This window comes from Dipodomys merriami, unplaced genomic scaffold (genome assembly GCF_024711535.1).
Source record: "Dipodomys merriami isolate MVZ:Mamm:240054 unplaced genomic scaffold, mDipMer1.0.p SCAF_64, whole genome shotgun sequence".
In the NCBI taxonomy this organism is placed as follows: Eukaryota; Metazoa; Chordata; class Mammalia; order Rodentia; family Heteromyidae; genus Dipodomys; species Dipodomys merriami.
The window spans coordinates 3,259,248-3,279,971 of NW_027206224.1; the positions used below are offsets into that span (position 1 = coordinate 3,259,248).

Here is a 20,724-nt window from a genome sequence, read left to right on the forward strand (position 1 = left end):
TGGACGGAAGTGGAGTCCACTTCCTTCCCAAGCCCCACCCCCAGCGTGAGCGAGACTACACTTCCCAGAAAACCTTGCGCGGGGGCGGAGACGGCAGGGATGCGATGGCGGAGTCGCTGCCCCTGGAGGTGAGAGGAAGCGGTCCTCAGGCCTAGCTCCGGACAGGCCCCGCCCTCAGGGACCCCAGCTTTGGGGAGGGGTTGTCTGACAGCTCACCCGGCACTTTCTGCTTGGCAAAAAATGACCCGCCCGGAGGACGCTAGGACCTGCTATTTCTGGGTAACGGCCCCGCTCTGGGGGCCATCTGTCCCCTTTGGCTTGTCTTGGGGGACCATCCTCTTCCTCCCCATCAGACCCAGGAGGCAGCTGCTCTGTCGTCCCAGAGAGAATTAGACCCTCTTTCCACCCCCTTTCCTTTAGATGACCCTCCTCTTCCTCTCTGTTCTGGAAGATGTCTGCTCCATCCCATCGTCCCTAAAGGCTCCCAAATGGTCATTCTACTTCCTCCCCCTCCCTGGAAGTGGGAAGCCGACTGTTCTGGAAATGGGTTTTCTGAGGTCCTTTAGCAAGGAGGACAAGCCTGCTCCTCAATCTCTAGGTCCCCTAGTGATGTCCTCCTTTATCTTTTTCACCCCATGGGATATTTATTCATTCTCCTTCTGTCCTCGTGGGGACAGGAGATAACAGGTTTTGTTCCTAATGGCTTCTCCATCCTTTTTGCTCTGAGGGTTGGCTGTCCCCTCCCATTGCCCAAGGGAGACAGGGCATTCTTTGCCATCAGTCCTGGAATGCTTTCTCTCCCTGGCAAAAATAAGCCTGTTCCTCCTTCTATGAGTCCCTGCAATGATCTCTTCTCTGGTTGACCCCAGAGGCTGTCCATACATCCCTGTAGATTCCATAGATAGCCACTTGCGTCTTTACAGTAGCCCCTTGGGATGGGGTTTGTAGAATAGCCACTCTTATCACTCCCTCCTTTAGTCCCTCTAGAAAGGCCAATGAATCATGCCCCTCCCCCTTTGCTCCTGGGATTGGTTGCTCAGCCCAGAACACATGTGGTATCTTACTGGAGACATTTTCCTGCCTCTCCCTGTGGTTAGGGGCCTGCCTGGTCAGTGCTGGCTCCCATCAGATCTCTCTTCCCCATGCCTCTTCTCTACTTACTAGTCATCCTCCTCTGAGAAATAAACAGTTTTATCTTCCTCACCCTGTTCCTTCCCCTTCTATACCCCTTTCCATCCTCAATTTAATCCAGTAAGTATTGTGGTGAGGACTTCCAAAGTGCTTAGCATCCGAGGAGAGAAGGAGAAATCAGAATGAGCCTGGTAAAGTCAAGCTTAAAGAAAGACATTAGAAAAAAAAAAAAGACATCAAGGAAAGAGGTCTGTGTAGGCAAAAGGAAATAGATGTGCTGTCTTTATGGACAGTATGGAGGATAGATTATGGAGGTTTGGGGACCAGCTGGCTCAAATAGGCATGGAGATCTGGTAGTACTCAGTGTGAAGATTTGGTCCTAAGAGAACTACGAAACCCTAAAGTTTTTTTTGTTTTGTTTTGTTTTTTTGTCGGTCGTGGGGGCTGAACTCTGGGCCTGGGCACTGTCCCTCAGCTCTTTAGCTCAAGGCTAGCGCCCTAGCATTTCAGCCACGGCCCTACTTCCAGCTTTTTTCTACTTATGTGGTGCTGAGGAATCAAACCCAGGGCCTCATGCATGAGAGGCAAGCACTCTACCACTCACCCAACTTTCCAGCCCTGAAGGTTTGTTTGTTTTAAATCAGGGATATACTGAAACTGGAATCAGTTTTGAACTGGACCTGTGAGGGCAGAAGGAAGAAGTAGGACTTCAGAAGATCAGAGAAGGAGAGCTCCACCTACTAGATCTATGCAAGACACTATGCTGTATAACTTAATTCTCATAGCACCCCTTTAAAGCTCACTACAATTTCTGTTTCACAGATAAGGCTTAGAGGGATAAGTTGGAAGAGTAGGGTGGCCGGGCGCTGGTGGCTCACGCCTGTAATCCTAGCTACTCAGGAGGCTGAGATCTGAGGATCGCGGTTCAAAGCCAGCCCGGGCAGGAGAGACTGTGAGACTCCTATCTCCAATAAACCACCAGAAAACCGGAAGTGGCGCTGTAGCTCAAGTGGTAGAGCTCTCGCCTTGAGCTGAAGAGCTGAGGGACAGCGCCCAAGCCCAGAGTTCAAGCCCCACGACCGACCAAAAAAAAAAAAAAAAAAGAGTAGGGTGTTTAGACTAGGTTTATCTACCCCCCCCCAAAAAAAAAAAAACCTCACATTTTTTCTACCAAACTAGTCAGGAAGTTTGATTGTTACTAGGTGGTACAAGCCTGAACTCGAGTGGTGCTCAGGAAAGGTTTATTCACAGTAAAGATATTTGGAGGCTGGAGAGGGCAAGCAAATACTCCATGAAGCCTCCATCTAATGCTCTGAGGGTACAGAGCTCTGGTACCCTCAGGTCCACAGTGCTATCAGCTGGAGTAGATGCCAAAGGCCCCTCAGCACTAATAGTTGGTAAATGCTCTGTCTTTTCCCCTCAGATGCTCACATATATTCTGAGTTTCCTGCCTCTGTCAGATCAGAAAGAGGCCTCCCTGGTGAACCGGGCTTGGTACTGTGCAGCCCAGAATGCCCTCCGAGAGGTAAGGTTCTCATCCTATCTTGCCCATTCTGTATTGTCTCACTTTAGCTTGCTCCTATCTTTGCTCATCTATCATCTATTTACTATCCATTCATATATATTTATGTACTCATGCATACTTTGCTATGGGTACAGAGCTGAGGCAATCAAGATGAATAATATGTGGTCCACATAAGGAGTACATAGTCCAGTGAAGGAAGACAAGCAGTATGAATGATCTTGATAACCATGGCTCAGTGCTGTGACATGGCACTGAAAAGATGCAACAGGGACATGAAGGACATCCAAAGGCTATCAACCAACAGTGCAGGGAAGACCTCCTGAAGGAATAGGATGAGAATTCAGGTTGATCTTCTAGAACTGGTAACAGCACAGGTGGAGGCATCAGGGTGTGGTATAGTTATCTGGAAACATCCAGATAACTGGAACTGAGATACATGTGAGAGAAGTAGTAAGAAATGAGACTAGAATAGGATCAGACTGCAAGTTGGCAGATGTGCCAGAGAGCAGAGCTTGGGCTTTCTCCTAATCACTGTTGTGGAGTCTGTGAGGAATGTTAAGGCAGCCTAGTGACAATATATGATTTGTGTCATGGAACTCTGCAGTGCAGAGTGGACAGGAGTATAGGAAGACAGCCTAGCAGGGAGATGAATGCAGACATCTTGACATTTATGCTAGTTTGAAAGACAATGTCACAATGTCACAATGTTTTAAGTTTAGTTTCTTTAATTATTAGTGAAGTTGAATAGTTGTTTTTTTTTCAGTAGCTGACTGTTGGTTCTTCCTTTGTGATTTCTATGCATTTAACTATCTAGGTGTTAGTATTTTTCTTACCCATTTGTATGAACTTTTTATATATATCAAGAGATTGATTTTTATATATTTATTGAAATATATTCCTGATATGTTTGCCTCTTCATAAGATTGGTAGGCATTTTTGTTTTTGAGACACCGAGCCTCTATGTTGTTGATTCTGAAAATCCATTTTCTTTATTTCCTTCATGGTTGTTTAAAGAGTTCCTTTTCTATTTCCTTCATTGTTGTTTAGAACCCCTTCAGAGATTTTAATAAATATACATTTTTCTTTTTTAATGTGATTTTTAGAGATGTTGTAGATTCACAGCAAAATTATTTCTTCTGAATTTTTACTTGGTAAGATTTATTTTTATTGGGGCTGGGAAGGTGGCTCAGTGGTAGAGTGATTGACTTGCATGCATGAGGCCCTGGGTTTGATTCCTCAGCACCACATAAGCAGAAAAAACCAGAAGTGGCACTATGGCTCAAGTGGTAGAACGCTAGCCTTGAGCTGAAGAGCTGAGTGATAGTGCCCAGGCCCAGAGTTCAGGCCCTACAACAGACAAAAAAAAAAAGATTTATTTTTAAATGTTATGAAGTAATAAGTAAGCTGACTGGACCTGATAAGAGGTAGGCTGAAGAAATAAACTGCAATCCAATGTAGAAGTGATTGCATGGGGGCTGGCAAGCTTGGCCTCTCTCTTGTAGTTGGGGAGACTTGTCAGAGGGCCTGAAGAGCATCACCAGATTTGCCTTAGATGATAAGATCAGGCATGGATTGGAGGCAGAGAAAATAAGAGACTAGAACCTTGAGGAGGAAAGTGCTGTGACATATTCCTGGCAGATAATAGAAGGACCTGAACGAAGCCAGAAGCAGTGAAGTTGAAGCAGAGACATCATTTCAATATATCAAGGAATTGGAGCAGATAAGACTTTGGCCATTGTGGATGTGAGCAGTGAGGATGACTTGGTAGAGGCTGCCAAGAGATTAGAAGGAGCACAGTTAGGGACAGATGGCAAACTCAGATCTGAGTATGTTATATTGGGGCTATCTGGAGAGAGGTCCTTGAAACTCCTAGGGCCTGTTGTTTAGGAGAGTTATATGGGCCAGAAAGAAAGCAATTGGAAAGAAAAGATTGCCCAATGAGATAAAGTATGACGTGCCAGGGGGTACATGGAAATAGACAAAGATTGTGTGTATGTGCATGCATATATTTGTCTCCAGGTAGAATAAACCAGGAGGAAGCCATCATCTCTTGACTGGGTCTCTCTTCTTTGGTAGCCCCAAAAGAGACCAGTGAGGAGCAGGGTAGCAGGTAAGAGAAGAGCCAGGAGGGCAGTCTCAGACCCCCCAGTGAGAAATACCACCAAGGACAATAGCTAGGAAACTGATTGTCCCTAGCAAGTGGCATGTTGGACAGGACATTGTGGGAGATTGGAAAGAAGCCCCTACATGTTGGTAGTAGAGAGAACCTTACTGGAAGGCTGGGAATGTGGCTTAGTGATAAGAGTGCTTGCCTAGCATGCAGAAAGCCCTGGGTGTGATTCCTCAGTACCACACAAACAGAAAGAGCCAGAACTGACGCTGTGGCTCAAGTGGTAGAGTGCTAGTCTTAAGCTCAGAGATGCTCAGAGACAGACCCCAGACACTGAGTTCACGCCCTAGGACTGGGAAGAAGGAAAGAGAAAGGGGGGGAGGGAGGGGGGAGGGTGGGAGGGAGGAAGGGAGGGAAAAAGAACCTTATTGGAGAGAAGCTGACACCATGAATGAGTGAATCTGCTGGGGTGGGGCTGGAGGAGTGATTGTAAAGCCAGACAGTAGATGTGGGTGTGGCCTTGTGCTTCCAAAGGTGCAGCTGGAAGAGGAGAAATCAGAGAGGAGAAAAGAGGGGCTGCAGGATGAAGGGAGCTTGATTTGTTGTTTGTGGGAAGAATGGTAGTAAGACAAAAACAATACGACTCCCTGAAGAACTTGGGATACCTCTTCCTGGGGCCAAGAGAAAAGGGCAAGCAAAACCCAAAGAGCGAGAGTGGGAAGGAGGTTGGGGTCCAGCCAGGAACCAGTTGTCAGATATGAGCAAGGAAAGAGGAGTCTTCTCACCTGGTTTCTATTAGAAGCAGAACAGGTCTTCCCTAAGAAGGCAGGTGAGGCGAAGCACTGCATAGGCTCAGAGCTGGAGAAAATGGTGGGTTAGGAGAGAGTTTCTGGAGGGTGGGAAGGGGTAGAAGAAAGGTAAGAAGGAGTCAGGATAGCAGAGGCCAATTTTGGAATAGGAAAGAGGAGAGACCCTGGCTTCCTTGGCAGTATTCATTATCCTCTGAAGAGGCAGCTGATTTCATTATCCCTGGCTGGGCAAGGAGAATAGACACAGCATCATGAGGGAAGCAAGACAGCAAGTTCTGAGGAGAGAGAGTGGAGGCAGGGCTTTGGGTATAGGTGGGGTGAGGAGGAGCGAAGAGAAAGAGAAAAGGAGGGTAGCATCAGTGACTGTGGTCTTAGAGGCTACCATTATAGAGCTGAAGCTGCTCTCCAGCTAACCACATATCCCAGAGAGGAATCTGCAGGACTCTGTGGGCAGGAACCATCTCCCAGGGCCCAGGTGTGGGCAAGTAGAAGAGGAAGCAGTGTCCTCAGTCCCTGATGGTATGGAACAGCTATGGATTGCCAAAGCCAAGCTGGCCTAGGTCTAACCAGCCTAGGATGCTGGATTTGGTAACTTCTACTGTTCACATAATCCCAATCTCAAATAAGGATGCAGGCAGTGGCAGTGCTCTCCAACAAACCTAGGCGCTACTGAGAAGCACTGATTGTCCATTGTTGGGTGGTTCATTGTAGAGAAAGAGCAGAAGACTCTGCCCTCCACTGCCTCCCCCTACCCCAACCTGAGAGGAGTTTAGCTCCTCTCCAGAGTACCAGGCCTGCATTTCCCCACATTCTTCTGTTGAAACAGGCACTTTAGCCTTGCTTCTAGTACAGAATACAGGGAGGCCTTTTCTCCATCAGGTCTCTGAGTTTGTACACAGGCCTATAGTTTCAATGCAGGGCTTCACTAGGGAACCACAAAACCCTGGTCTCCCATGGTCAGTGGGCATTTGTTACATTTGTTTGTCTGCTTAGCATACTTACTTAAACAAACTCAGGTTTGAACTTAGGGCCTTGCATTTGGTTCCACTTGTGCTGTGTCTCCCCCTGCCCCCAATTGTTGTCACTTTTAAAAGTAGGCATTGGGGCTGGGAAGGTGGCTCAGTGGTAAAGTGCTTGTCTTGCACATGAAGCCCTGGGTTCGATTCCTCAGCACCACATAAGCAGAAAAAGCCGGAAGTGGTGCTGTAGCTCAAGTGGTCGAGGGCTAGCCTTGAGCTGAAGAGCTGAGGGATAGCGCCCAGGCCCAGAGTTCAGGCCCATGACTGACAAAAAAATAAAATAAAATAAAAGTAGGCATTTAGCTGCTTCTCAAATGACTTTGTAATTGCTTCTGAGCTGCTGGAATGGCCGGGCACCTGTGGCTCACACCTGTAAAACTAGCTACTCAGGGGCCTGAGATCTGAGGATTGTGGTTCGAAGCCAGCTCAGGTAGAAAAGTCCCTGTGAGACTTTTATTTCCAGTTAACCACTCAAAAACCAGAAGTGGGACTGTAGCTCAAAGTGGTAGAGCACAAACCTTGAGTAAAAGAGCTCAGGGATAGCAAGGACAGCACCCAGGCCCCGAGTTCAAGCCCCACAATAAAAAAAAAAAAAAAAAAAAAAAAAAAAAAAGATGCTGGCATGGAAAAAGGAGGAGACCAGGATGCTTGGCTGGTCCCTAAAACTGGAAGATGAACTTTTTTGTGTATGTGCTAGTCCTGGGGCTTGAACTCAGAACTTGGGAACTGTCTCTGAGATTTTGTACTCAGGCTAGCACTCTATCGCTTGAGCCACAGCTCCACTTTTGGCTTTTTGTTGTTATTTTTGTTGTTGCTAGTTAATTGGAGATGAGTCTCACAGACTTCCCTGCCTGGGTTGGCTTTGAATCTTTTTTTTTTTTTTTTGGTCGGCCGTGGGGCTTGAACTCTGGGCTTGGGCGCTGTCCCTGTGCTCTTCAGCTCAAGGCAAGTGCTCTACCACTTGAGCCACAGTGCCACTTCCAGTTTTCTAGTGGTTTATTGGAGATAAGAGTCTCACGGTCTCTCCTGCCCGGGCTGGCTTTGAACCGTGATCCTCAGATCTCAGCCTCCTGAGTAGCTAGGATTACAGGCTTGAGCTACCAACACCTAGCCTGGAACAGGAATTCATAAACAAAAAGCCCTAAACAGCTTCTCTAGGCTCCTTAAGTTAAGACCACTTGACCTTAGGAGCAGGATAGGCCACTGGGTGATAAGTGGTCTTATCCTAGTATCAAAAGTCCTACAAGCTAGGCCCTGCCTGTTTGTCCAGTACCTTTTGGCTGACAGTTGTCAGCCCTGGACTGGGCCCAGTGTAACTGTCAGTATTCTCCCTTGACACTGTGTCTACCTTGCACATAAGGAGTTAGCCTGCTGTTCAGGCTGTCAGGAAGAGGATGAGAATGCGCACCTGTAGCTTCTGCTGCCAGTTGAGGCCTGTGAGACTTTCAGGCTCCACATAAGAGTGGTGGGGGCGGGTGCTGCCTGGGCAACCAGCTCTCAGCTCTCAGCTCCCCCAACACTAGTTTATTCCTCATAGACTGACTCATCCATCCTGCAGGGCTTGGCAGTGGCAAGAGGCATAATTCTTTCCTTTCCACACCTTTCTCTTTCTGACCTTTTCATCTCCCTCCCCAGGCTCCTGCCTTAGCTCTCCTTAAATCTGAGAGGGACCCAGACCCTTGGGAGTCCCTGATGCCCTATCTCAAGAGATCTTCTGTGAGTGCTGTCACTGGGAAAGGCCATGATTTGGAGGTGGGGTCCAGAAGGGAAACCTAACCAACCTCCGATTGCTGTGAGAAGCTGGTGCCAGTTTTTACACACACTCTGCTTGCCAACATAACAGCAATGGTGGCCACTTCTGTCAGGGGCAAAAGCCGGGCTGATTTCTACCCCCATCTCTGCCTGGGAGAGTCCTGCTGATAAAATTTTGTAGGAGCCCATCCTGCATGTCACTATTACATTTCCCTTTCCCTTTTGGTGCTGTCAGTGAGATACACAAGCAAGAACAGTGGCTTCTTTTGCAGTCATTGATAAGGTTTCAGGGAGCTTGCTTTCCTGCATTAGGATGCAAAACCAAGGGTCTTATTTCACTACAATTTGCTTGCAATCTAAGTAAGAAGGGAACAGCTTTGAACATGCTAAGTGAGCACTCTACCACTGAGCCATATCTCTAACCCAGGGTCTAGGATTTTAGAAGTCAAGTAGGTTTTCCTTCCCCTACAGGCCTCTTGCATACAAATTATACTGACTTCCTCTTGGCTACATAAGAGCTAGGAAGATTTAATGAAAATAATTTTCTTAGGTGGAGGCTCCTATACTCTTGCACCAGGCAGCTTATACAACTTAGTGATGAATGTGCCTCCTGGGTCATACCCTACTCTCACCATGCATTCCTTATTCTTGCTCTCCTGAACAGGGCCAGCTCAACTTCCTTAGCACCTCCTCTGAGAAGGCTTCTTCCTTACCTTTTTTTTTTTTTTTTTCCTCCTAGGGGTGGGGTGGTGGTGGTGATGGTACTGGGGCTTTAACTCAGGGCCTGAGGGTTATCCTTTAGCTTTTTTTGCTCAATGCTGATGCTCTACCACTTGAACCATATCTCCATTTTGGCTTTTTGCTAGTTAATTAGAGATGAGTCTCACAGACTTTCCCACCCAAACTAGCTTTGAACTGCGATCCTCAGATCTCAGCCTCCTGAGTAGCTAAGATTACAGGTGTGAGCCACAGACACCTGGCTTCTCCTTCCTTATCTAGATGTGCTACAGGGATTCTCCTGACTTCTGGCAGTCCCACATGTGTTTGTTCATGTGTGCTTACATGCACACATACATGCTCAGGCACATGATCTTTCCTTTACACACAAAACTATTTTTGCAAATATTCATATGCCTAGGGCACTTTGAGGCCACCAGGGGCTCCACACTTCCCTGCCTACTGCAGACTTCAGGCACCTGGGCCACAGAAAGTTGTAAACACTGCTTCACTTCTTCTATTTATTTATTTATTTTTATTTATTTTTTTGTTGGTTGTGGGGCTTGAACTCTGGGCCTGGACGCTGTCCCTAAGCTCTTCAACTCATGGCTAGCCCTCTACCTCTTGAGCCATCGTGCCACTTCCAGTTTTCTGAGTGGTTTATTAGAGATAAGAGTCTCATGGACTTGCCGAGCTGGCTTTGAGCTGTGATCCTCAGATCTCAGCCTTGTGAGTTGCTAGGATTACAGGTGTGAGCACCAGGCACCCAGCTTTTACTTCTCCTAAAAAGGCTATAAATAACCTACAAAAATGGGAGGGAAGAAGTGGTAGAGTATTAGCCTTCAGCAAAAAAGAGCTGTCTGCTTAGCTAATACCAAGTTCCTAGAGCAGGAGACTGGGAACATGGAGGTCAGGGCCTCCTTCTGAGAGTTTGCAAGGTTGGGGTCCAGCATACTTTGTCCTCTTACCCAATAGGGTTTCATTGGGCTTCCTTCAGGTCACATCTCTGCCCTCCTGTGCTCAGCCAACTCCCTGCTCTGTGCCTGCCCTTCCTTAGGCATCTAGTCCTGTCCTTTGACTAATCTTCTTGCCTGCCTCCGATAGTCAGCACCCTTCAAATCCCAACATGATTTGTTGTCCCAACTCCCATTTCCTCCCCCACACCCTTCAACCACACATCACAGTGGATCTTCATTGTGGAGGAACCCTTCCTCACCTGCCCTCAACCTCTGGCCAGAGAACTAACCTTAGGCCTACTGCTACTCTATAGAGAAAAGTGCGGTACAACATCCCTGTGTCCTCTGCCTCACTCTCGGCTATCAAGAGCTTGGGCCTCCGGGGCATCTCCTGCATCAGCTTAGTCAACCTGGATGGCTCACCAGCCTCCCACCAGGTGCTCCAGTCCATTGCCTACCACCTAGGCCCACACCTGCAGAGCTTGTGCCTGGGTGGGGGCAGTCCCACAGAGGCCTCCTTTGCGGCTCTGGTCCTGCGATGCCCAGCCTTGCGCACCCTTGATCTCAGTGGCTGCAACAGCCTCTTTACATCAGGCACGCTACTGGCTCAGCCTGAGACAGCACAGCGTGTCCGGCAGGCGCTAAGTGGTCTCCGTGAGCTCAACCTGGCCGGCCTGCGAGACCTGACCGACCTCAGCTTCAACCAGCTCAGCAACTGTGTCCCCAGCTTGGAGCGCCTCTCTTTGGCTTATTGCCACCTTACCTTCGAGTCAGCACCAGCTTGGGGTCCCCAGGGCTCCCCACCCTTTGAACTAACCTTCCAAAACCTGCTGAAATTCATAAAGGAACGGGCTGGCAGCTTACGCTCCCTGGACCTAAGTGGCACTGGCTTACCACCTGAGGCCCTGCGGGCCCTGGGCCAGGTGGCTGGGCTGCAGCTGCAGGAGCTGAACCTGCACAGCTGCCGGGACCTCTCTACAGAGGCTGTGGCCACTCTGTGCCGTCAGCAACCTGGCCTTACTTCCCTGAACCTCAGCGGCTGCTCAGAACTGACTGATGGGGCACTTTTGGCTGTGAGCAGGGGCCTACGGCATCTGCGGCACCTGAGCCTTGGGAAGCTGCAACGGCTGACAGATGCAGGGTGTACAGCCCTCGGGGGCCTGCGGGAATTGCAGAGCCTGGACATGGCTGAGTGCTGCTTGGTGAGCGGGCGGGAGCTGGCCCAGGCCCTGGGAACAGTACGTGGAACTCCACCCCCATTGACCTCTCTCAGGCTGGCCTACTGCTCTTCACTAAAGGTGAGCAACCCTCTCTTCCTCTCTAGGGCAGCTTGGAGGGTGGGGATGAAGGGCTTGCCTGTAGCCCCAGGGAGGGATGATCCAGGCAAAGTAGTTAGAGCATAGCCATAGTCTGGAAGAAAAGAGAAACCTAGACAGATAGGCTGTTGGCATGCCTCCCCAGAGTCTCCACTCTAGGCCCAGGCAAAGAAAGTCCCAAGACATTAAGTGTATCCCAATATCTTACATACGTATTCTGGAAGCAGGAAGGCTGGAGAAAGGGTGATGGAAGAGAATGGCAGGGAAGGGGGCTCTTGAGAAGGCACTCAAGCAGGAGAGAATTTCACATGGTAGTAGAGTTGCTTCCTAGCAAAAGTGAGTCCTTTCGTATGGCTCATTCTTGTTCCTCTGGATGGCATTTCTGTCTTCTGAGAATGTCACACCATCTCTCCTTACCGGGTTATTCTTTCAACCTATTACTGTGATGTGGGCATTACCTGTCTCTTAACCTTGTTTTGCTGTAAGTGCCCCTTTCCTGGGCCTATTTATTCCTTTGGATGTTAGTGTCTCTTACTGTTCTCCTGGGCCTCACCATTCCTGTGCCTCCGAAGCCCCTCTATATCTCTCTAAAAGCCAGCATCCTCTGCCCAGGCCCTCAGATCCTGCTTCTCCGTCTCTATTTTTCTCTGCAGGTGACAGTCTCAGTTCTGACCACAGCCTCACACTTGTGGTTCAAGTTCTAGAGGGAGCACTTCTGATTGGCTCTGCTTAGTCACCTGTTCACCCCTGGCCCAATGGGCTGAGGGTCATCCCATCCTTTATCAAGAGTTGGGAACACAAGCAGGGCAGATATCTTGGAAATTTCTACCTACATTCTTTCTGCATCATTTGCAGTCCAACTTTTGTCCGTCAGCAGCCTCTTCATGGTTCTCACCCCCATGGGCTACCCTGTCCACTTCAAACTTGTATAGCCAGCATGGCCCATGCAGCCTGGGTGCTGCCTGGGTCCTCTGGCAGCTCCCTGTTGTCTTGTTCCAGGAACCTTGGGCAGACCCTTGCTGGGGACCTCTACTCCGGCTTCTTCTCCCTACCTTCTAGGACGCATCTGTGCTCTCCATGATCCCAGTGCTGAGCTCGAGCTTGAGGGTGCTAGACTTGTCATCTTGTGTGAGTCTCACCAACCGGACCATGCAGGCCATCTGCTCCTACCTCACCCACCTCTCAGTCCTGCGCCTGGCTTGGTGCAAGGAGCTCTGTGACTGGGGGCTTCTGGGGCTGGAGGAACCAAATGAGGAGCCTGCATTAGGCCCCCAGGTGGGAGATCTTAAGGCCAGGGAGAGTGGGGTGACCTCTGGGCTCAGCTGCCCTCCTAACCCTTCCCAAGTTTCTCTTTAGAAACATGTGAGGCCAAACTCAGGAAGAACCTGAGAAGCAGGGCTTTCTTTCCACAGTCACATGCAGAGCTGAAACATCAGGCCTCAGACTCTACGGACCCTTCTCCCCAACCACAGGGCCCCTCCCTGCTCAAGCTTCAGGCCCTCCAGGAGTTGGACCTCACAGCCTGCAGCAAGCTGACCGATGCCAGTTTGGCCAAGGTGTGGGTAGGCTGAGGATCTTGGGGCTGGAGCCAGGGGCCTGGGCCAACCCTCTTTTTACATGGCATGCCTTTCTTATTGAGTTCCTGTCACACCCCTGAGGTGGGGTGGGGCCCAGGCTCTGAGTTCCAATGCCATCTCCTTTACAGGTGCTTCAGTTCCCCCAGCTGAGGCGGTTGTCACTGAGCCTATTGCCAGCACTCACAGACATGGGTTTGGTGGCTGTGGCCAGGGGCTGCCCCAGTCTGGAGCGTTTGGTGCTGAGTCACTGCAGCCATCTTAGTGATGAGGGCTGGGCCCAGGCAGCCAGGTCCTGGCCAAGGCTGCAGCACATCAACCTATCCAGCTGTAGTCAACTCACAGAGCAGTGAGTGTGTGACAGCACTGAGCAAATGGAGCCACAGTGCAGGGGACGGGCTGGGGCCTTGGGTTGGGCTAGGCACTCATCCAGTGGCCTTTCAACAGAACCCTGGATGCCATTACTCGGGCATGCAAGCAGCTCCAGGTGTTGGATGTGGCCATGTGTCCTGGTATTAACATGGCGGCCATCAGGCGCTTTCAAGAACAGCTGCCTCAGGTGACCTGCATCCAGTCCCGCTTCGTTGGAGGGGCTGACCTGACTCTCACACTCTAAGACCAGGTCAGTAACCAGCCCTACAGCTTAGTCTTTACCATAACCTTTGGTTCCAGCCCAGGTCTAAGGACTTAAGAGTTTGCTGTAGGGCCCCTTGCCTCCTGCTTCAAAGTTTGTGTAGGACTCAGTCTAGGTCATCCCAGGAAACTTCCTGCCCTGGGCTTCCCTGCAGGCAACAGTCACTTTCCATTCACCCTGTTTGGGAGGCCAGGCCCACAGGCAGGCTCAGTCTGGTGCCGGGAGAGTAGACCCTGTACTTCCCTGCCCCCCCCCCCCCCAACATCTCACACGTAAGGCCAGTATTCTTTGTACTTGCTCCCTCTGAGTGCTCTCCCAGCCCTCATATGCACTGAGCTTTAACAGCCAAACTACCTACTTCTTGTAAACCCAAACAGAATTAAAAGTTCCAGATCTTACCTGTTCTGAAGTTCTCAGACTAAAGGGCCCTTCATCTCCTACCTCAGTTGACCCCTAAGACCTTCAGGGCTGGTCAACACTAGCCTAACTCAATCAGGAGACATTAAAGCCATTCCCAGCACAGTACCCTGGACATGCCTTGCTGCAATGGTACTGGGCCCAGCCAGAACTCAGGAACAACTGGTTAATGATGGCTGATTCAATGTACTGTTTTCATAGGGGGTAGGGGATGGGAAAAGAAAAATAGGACAGCATCTCTGGGTAGAAGAGTCATTATAGGCCTTCTAGCCCAACCCTCTAAACAGTGTCAGTGACTTCTCAACAACATCTATGAGATGTCCCCACACTTTGTCCATCTATCCATCAATTCTAGAAGTACTTAGATGGTGCTTCATGTAGGGGCTGAGTGCCAACACTGCTAGTCCCCAGGCCAGCTGGAAAGACAAATAAGCCAACTGTCAGGGGTGATCTAATGTGATGAGTGTGTGCGGTAGAGAAACTAGAATTCCAGGGCAGCAATGAACTTGGAGGGTCAAGGAAGGAATAAAAGCAGTGAAAAATGAGAGAGGGGCAAGATAGACGGGGCGACTATGGGGGTACACATAAGCAGTCCAGAGCTGTTGCTAAGCCGATAAGAGTAGGCTCTGATCAGGTACAGAGAAGATTCCAACTAGAGCCATTCAAGAATGGCTGCAGACTACAGGTACAGTTACTAAACTACACGTCTGCAGCCTACCTATCTCAACTCTGCTCAATCATGGTAACCATGACCATTAGTTCATAGACAATAAATAGGGAGACACTTAAGAATATAGAATGTATATGAGTGTGTAATCACATGATTTATGATTTACAAGGAAGGTGGAATAACAGGTATTGAGACGATTGGAGGAGCAGAACTAGAGGTCAGAAGTCAGGAGATTGTTGCTGAGATGACAGTAGCATGGACAATGGACTGAAGACATTGAAAAGGAAGAATGGACAGTATGGGCAGCCTAACTACATCTGGGATCCCTGCCTCCTGTTTCCACCTTGAACTCAATAACAAACCACTCTAAGTGTGATGGGAAGTCTCTCAACCCAGCCTGGCACACTGGATGCCTAAGGATAAGAAGTGTTGGCTGGGATGGGGGAAAAGACAAGTACATTCTCCAAATGAGATGCTGTTTCATCTGTCTTTAAGGTAAACTACTTGAGGAAGCACTAGGTAAGAAATAGTGAGTGGCATGAATAAGGTAGGTAGGTAGCAGCACTCAGCCTGCCTCGTGCTCTTCTGTGCCTCGGGGACTTGGAGCCTCCACTCCTCCAAGCCTGACCTGCCAGACCCAACACCCCTTCTTCAGCCTTTAAAGTGTCTGTCCTGTCTGTGGCCTGTACCTCATTCATACTCCTGAGTTGGATTTTGGTGCTGGCACAGGGGCTTGAACTCAGAACCTTGCACTCCTGCTTGGCTTTTTTACTCACAGCTTGGTGCACTGCTACTTGAACCACATCTCCAGTCTGGCTTTTTTCAAGTTAAGAGAGTCTCATGGGTTTATCCAGGCTGGCTTTAAACTTCAATCCTCAGATCTTAGCCTCCTGAGTAGCTAGGACTATAGGCATGAGCCACTGGTGCTCAGCTCTGAATTAGGTTTTAATGGCATGCAGAGCTTTCAGTACAGAATTCCCATTTGTCCAAATCTGCTTAGAAACTCCACCGGCCTCAGGATGCTCTTTGGAACTAGGGGTTTGGTTCCTCAGCAGAAATAGGTCCCATTATACACCTCTCCTTTCATGCCTCTCATCAGAGGCCTCCAAACTGCAAAAAGGACCAGCCAGGACCAGCAGAGATGAAGACTGAGTTCTGAGGATTGTAAACAGCATTCTAGAAGCATTGCTCCCAGACTAGGCCCCTGTAATGTTGCCCAGAAAGCATCTCAATGGAGCATTGCCTCCTGTCCTGCTACTTGGCAGGTGCCAACGAGACAATAGGTCATAGGTCATGCCTCTGTGAGTTCAGCACTAAAGGAGAATGAGACTAACCCCCACAGTCCCTGCCTCCCATGAACACCAGACCCCCAAGTGTGGCTGCTAAGTTTGTGGTCCTGCCTGATGTCTTATGAGCTAAGTTTGAAGACAAAAGAGGGATGACTATCCATATTTGTCACAGGCTTGGCCCACAAGGTTCAGTGCTTGCTTGATACACTTTATTTCTGCTGCAGCTTCTGCTGGCTAGGGGCCCCAGTCTGCTCTACCCAATTTGTGGTTGCTGCAGTTGCAGCAACTGTGGCCCTCGCTCAACCTCATTGTCAAGGTTCAGTGATGCTGCAGTCATAGCAGAAGTTGAAGTTGGTGGGGGGTGGAGGCACGGGAGGTGGCTGCTCTGGGATGGGTATGTTCTCCAGCTCCAACAATCGCAGCTTGGTCTCCATGGTCAGTAGCTGCTCCAGGTCCAGCCGGGTTTGCTCACTGCCCATGGGGCTACCCAGCAGGGCGCACAGCCCATCCGTCCACAAATAGAACTTGGGACAGATAGGGCCAGCTCAATGAAGGTCTGCCCATCTGATCCCTCAGCCATCTGCCCAATTCAACCAAGCCCAGAGACTCACATCCCGCTTGGAGGGGGCAATGAAGTTGAGGTACGCCTCTTCTTCCCCATGGTCGTAGCTGATGGAGAATGCCAACTCACAGAGGTCCTAAGGAACCAGAGGGCAAGAGCACTGAGCTAGGAACAGACAGGCAGGGGCAGGTGGAAAGAGGCCCACGGTCCCACTGCATTCACCTTGTTCTGCTTCCCAGAGCCCTTCTCCCGGATATGGGGGCAGTCCTTGCCAGTTAGGAGTGCCCTGATGTCAGCTACAGCGACTGCAGGAAGAAAACCAGGCTGACCATTGGGGCCCTAGGCAGCCCCAGGGCACAGGGCATCTGAGTAAAGCAGCTGTCAGAACCCTGGCCCTGCCCTCCTTACCCTGTTCTGGCAGGCTTTCTGGGGCAGGGGGGTTGGCACCCTCCTCCACATCTCCATACTGCAGCACCTTGTGGTTGGGTGATAGGCAGCAGAACCACAGCTTGTCTGTGCAGAGAAGGGGAAGAGGGAAGGAGTGATGAGAAAGGCTCTGACCCCAACCTACACACCCTGTGCCCCTCCTTGACCCACTCAGAGACCCTGACGTCTCCGGCTGCTGATCTTGCGGAAGAGTGTCCCTTCGCATAGGCGGAGCAGACGCTGCTGGCGGATCAGGCCCAAGAGCTCTGGCTTCAGCTTCTCCCGCAGCTCCCTGGGATAGAGGGGTGGCAGTCAGTGACCAGGACTGACCTAGGGCACAGTCCACAGGGTACTTGGGAAGATGGGAACTGCTACTGAGGAATCTGTCCCTGACAACTCACAGTATGGGAGGGGCGAGGGTGCCCTCCTGGTGCAGTCGCTCCGTCTGCCGCAGCCGCAGCACCTCCCCATAGGTGAGTGTGTTCACCTTGGTCCGGAAAAGCTCCAGGGATGTGGGCTTCAGGGCCAGTGTACGGGCCAACTGCTCCCGTACCACCTGCATGACCTGAGGCCACCCCAAGCACAATATGGAGCCTGACCTCTGGGCCTCTTTCCAGAACAGACCCCTGCTTGGCCTCCCAGCTCTTTCTCCCCACCCCCGGCCCCCACCTTGTCAAAATCCTCCTGTGTCGCCCGCATCTCCTTCCAGGTCTTATTCAGCAGCTGGATGGACACGCAGAAGAGCTCATGGAAGCTCTGGTCTTGGCTGAAGAACATGGGAAAGAAGTCCTGGGCCGTTTCGGAGCCTGGAGCAGGGGGGCAGGAGGGGCTCAGGGAGAAAGTGTGTATAACCCCTGGCCCTCTCTGCCCTTCCGTCCCCTGTCCCCGGACACGCTGGACCCAGCACCACTCACAAGGCTCCCCGACATGGAGCAGTTCGCACAGCAGCACCGTCAGCTGGATGCTGCTCCGGGCAAAGGGGCACTCGTGCTTATCCTCCCGGCTGCTGTTCTCCAGCACGAACTGGGGGAGTGGGCACAGGGAGTGGGACAGGGTCTCAGCTAAGCCCATGGGGATCCTGCCAAGGTGGGACTAGTGCCATCCCTGCCACCCTGTCACTGACCCGGCTATATGCACTAGGGGCATGTCTGGAGAAGTAGAGCATGTTGTCCAGAGCCAGCAGGCCAGGGGGCACGCGCTCCAGGTCCTGGGCTGGGTTGCTGTTCTGGAGGTGGGAGCACAGGAAGGGCAGCTCAGGAAGGGCCACAACAGCCCTTGTAGAAGCCTCGGGTGGGGACTTGGGTAGAGGTTACTCACAGAGAAGCCCAGTTTGCGAAATTCTCGGGCACAGAGGGAACGGCGGCGGTCTGCACTCAGCCCAGTGCCCAGAGATTCCCCCTCTGGCTCAAAGGCAGCCTGGCGCAGGGCCTGCAGCTGCTCCCGCTGTTCCTGGGGTTATTGTTGGATAAGTATCAAAATCAGAGATTCAAGGCCAATCTCCAAGCCATCCCCAGACTGTTCCTCCCAGGACACACACCTGACTGTAGGGGTCGAGTGGTGTCCGCATACGTGGCTCCAGCAGCCCCAGTGTAAGGGCCTGCAGCACATATAAGTGATGAGCCATCTCATCGCCCAGTGGCACAGCACTATGAATGATATTCTGGAAGACAGGCAGGCTGTGGATGTGACTCACTGGGAGAAGAGGGATAAGGAGGGAGGAGGGCCCTCCCTGGTCCGACTGTTCCTACCTTGTAGATGAACTGGCGAAGGTTCCTCTGCCATAGGTAGTCAAGCATTTGCTGCAGGAAGTGTGAAGGGGGTTCAGTGATTGATCCTCAGGTTGGAACACTGTAGCCATCAGCTGATAATCCCCACCCAGCCACCAGTGACACTCACCTTACGTTCAACAGGGCTGGCTCCCTGAAGCAAGGCTGTCAGCAGTGCCATGGCCTTGGTTTGCAGCTGTTGGTTCATCCTATGGCAAGAGGAGGGGTGGGCTCAGTTGCACATACTGGGTCCAGGTCTAGTACTGCTCTCCCACCTATATCCCATTCCTGAGGCTTACACTTGTAGGTGAACCAGCAGTCTATCCAGTGGCACCTCACTCTTAACCAATTGGCCCATAGCAGGGCTGCTCAAGGTCACACTTTCCAGTAACCCAAGGGCCAGGGGCGGCACAGAGGCATCCATCAGGTTCATGTTCACATAGGACACGACCTGTAAGAGGGGTAGAGGGGATCGCCACCTCGCCACCACACAAGGCCAGATCCTGGCACTACCTCACTGCCCCCACCTGCTGTCCTGGGAAAAGTCCACCTACCTTCCTCACAAAGGGGATGCCGAGTGTCTCCCAGGACACCACGCCGTGTTCCATGAACTCCAAGAAGGCCCTCAGCCCGAGAGCCAGCATCTCACCTAGGCTAGAGGAGACCCCTGGAGCTGAGCAGAACCAGACCAAATTCTACAAGCCCTACCACGTTCCCCCACCCCATCATAACCCTGTGCTCACTCATCCCCATCCTCAATAATGGTGCCCAGTCTCTGAAGCCCATCACGGCTGATGACCTCCTGGGCAAAGGTCATGTCTGAGGCCAGCAGGACGAGGTGTCTTAGAGCTTCTCGGCGCCGTTCACGACTGGAATTCTGCAGTTCCCCCAACAGTTGCTCAGCCTTCAGATCCTGGCAGGGGCAGGGGCAGAATAAAAATGGATGAGGCTGGACAGAGGTTAGGACATGAATTGAAAGTGTACAGATACTGGTGGCCACTAGGTGGAGCACTGCTGGAGAGGGTTTCCAGATCTGGGGCTGAGGCCATCGGGCAGAAAAGAGGCGAAGGGGCCGGGCAGAGGGGATGGGGATGGGGCCAGAGGGACATTACTGGGGCAGTGCTGAGACATAGGATGCTGCCATTCTTGATCTCCGCCCGATTCTGGAGGAAAATAGAAAGAGGAGCAAAGTCAAGGAGGACTCAAGGTCAACTGACTCCTCAGTGAGGGAGGATTTGGGGGTCAGTAAAAGAAAGCTCTTAGATATGGGGAATGAGTCTGTTCTATCAGAGCCAGGTGGATTAGAAGGGTCATAGGGTGAAGGCTGGGGGCTGGGGACTCACATTCTCGGTGATGTATCTCCTGTGCCCATCAGCAAACTGCAGGGCAAAGCGTTCGGAGTGAGTCAGGTTCCACCTGCGAGGCACACAGCTCAGCGAGGCAGGTAGGGGCCCCTCTTCTCGCCCGCCCCTCCCCCACCCCGCTGGCCGTCAGTCACTCACGCGTCGCACAGCTCCTTCAGCACAGTGGCCAGGGGCTTTGCCTACAGTAAGTGGGAGCTGTCACTCAGGAGCTGGGAATGGGTGGAAACGGGGGTGGGAGGGGAAGGATCTGGGGAAAAGGTGGGGTGCCTGTCCCAAGGGAAGGGGATCAACCAGCGGTGGGCAACGGGGCAGGTGGAGGTCGGACAGGCCAGTGACCTGGTCCAGCTGGATGAGCTGCGGGATGGCGTCACGCATCTGGACAGCAATCTTCACCACGTTCCGCGGGGGAGCCATAGTCCAGCCGGCGGTGGGCGCCTGCACCTTCCCGACTGTGCCGCTCCCGCCGAGCGCGTACCTGGCCTGGAGCCCTTTGGGTGCTAGAAGGGTGGCCCTTCGCCCACGACCCGGCCCCGGTGGCCTGCACTCCTAGCCCAGTTCCCACTCCCTGCCAGGCACCAAGGCCTTCCCAAGGGAGCCTCGGCTAGTTCCGGGTTGGAGTCTGGGGGTAGGAGGGTAGGATGGCCCTGCCCGCCCCGCCCCGCGGAGGTGGCCCCGCCCCTCCCCACA

The 20,724-nt window shown here is 51.5% G+C and overlaps 2 protein-coding genes across 11 annotated transcripts; one reads left to right on the forward strand and one right to left on the reverse strand.

The window, feature by feature from the left end:
* The first annotated feature begins 74 nt into the window (after nucleotides 1-74).
* On the forward strand, nucleotides 75-15,098 carry LOC138815419 (leucine-rich repeat-containing protein 29-like). 6 transcript variants are annotated; one of them, XM_070004807.1, is made up of 8 exons: nucleotides 75-128; nucleotides 2,555-2,656; nucleotides 10,334-11,317; nucleotides 12,395-12,610; nucleotides 12,748-12,891; nucleotides 13,041-13,258; nucleotides 13,357-13,531; nucleotides 14,800-15,098. In XM_070004807.1, exons 1-7 carry the CDS (start codon nucleotides 105-107, stop codon nucleotides 13,523-13,525), a joined length of 1,857 nt encoding a protein of 618 aa, XP_069860908.1. In that variant the 5' UTR covers nucleotides 75-104; the 3' UTR covers nucleotides 13,526-13,531; nucleotides 14,800-15,098. The 6 variants fall into 6 exon arrangements, with proteins under 6 accessions (XP_069860908.1, XP_069860909.1, XP_069860910.1 ...); XM_070004808.1 differs by having other exon boundaries at nucleotides 14,804-15,098; XM_070004809.1 differs by having other exon boundaries at nucleotides 12,395-12,463.
* A 1,008-nt stretch (nucleotides 15,099-16,106) lies between these two features.
* On the reverse strand, nucleotides 16,107-20,634 carry LOC138815420 (engulfment and cell motility protein 3). 5 transcript variants are annotated; one of them, XM_070004817.1, is made up of 20 exons: nucleotides 20,513-20,634; nucleotides 20,176-20,216; nucleotides 20,017-20,089; nucleotides 19,786-19,836; nucleotides 19,417-19,586; nucleotides 19,228-19,327; nucleotides 18,973-19,124; nucleotides 18,804-18,882; nucleotides 18,656-18,706; nucleotides 18,445-18,567; nucleotides 18,225-18,356; nucleotides 18,031-18,132; nucleotides 17,822-17,930; nucleotides 17,577-17,713; nucleotides 17,309-17,472; nucleotides 17,087-17,199; nucleotides 16,890-16,994; nucleotides 16,704-16,786; nucleotides 16,531-16,617; nucleotides 16,107-16,443 (listed from the first exon to the last, which is right to left on the reverse strand). In XM_070004817.1, the coding sequence occupies exons 5-20, from the start codon at nucleotides 19,488-19,490 to the stop codon at nucleotides 16,231-16,233; spliced, it is 1,824 nt and encodes a 607-aa protein (XP_069860918.1). In that variant the 5' UTR covers nucleotides 19,491-19,586; nucleotides 19,786-19,836; nucleotides 20,017-20,089; nucleotides 20,176-20,216; nucleotides 20,513-20,634; the 3' UTR covers nucleotides 16,107-16,230. The 5 variants fall into 5 exon arrangements, with proteins under 5 accessions (XP_069860918.1, XP_069860916.1, XP_069860915.1 ...); XM_070004815.1 differs by having other exon boundaries at nucleotides 17,093-17,199; nucleotides 20,374-20,603; XM_070004814.1 differs by having other exon boundaries at nucleotides 20,374-20,603.
* Nucleotides 20,635-20,724: the final 90 nt, after the last annotated feature.

Coding starts and splice junctions, on each gene's coding strand:
- LOC138815419 (XM_070004807.1), top strand. CDS start 105: ATGGCGGAGTCGCTGCCCCTGGAG. Junction 11,318..12,394: donor CCTACTGCTCTTCACTAAAG/GTGAGCAACCCT, acceptor CCTACCTTCTAG/GACGCATCTGTGCTCTCCAT. Junction 12,892..13,040: donor CCGATGCCAGTTTGGCCAAG/GTGTGGGTAGGC, acceptor TCTCCTTTACAG/GTGCTTCAGTTCCCCCAGCT.
- LOC138815420 (XM_070004814.1), bottom strand. CDS start 20,451: ATGGCTCCCCCGCGGAACGTGGTGAAGATTGCTGTCCAGATGCGTGAC. Junction 19,587..19,785: donor TATGTCTCAGCACTGCCCCA/GTAATGTCCCTC, acceptor TGCCCCTGCCAG/GATCTGAAGGCTGAGCAACT. Junction 17,714..17,821: donor GCTCCATGTCGGGGAGCCTT/GTGAGTGGTGCT, acceptor CCCCTGCTCCAG/GCTCCGAAACGGCCCAGGAC.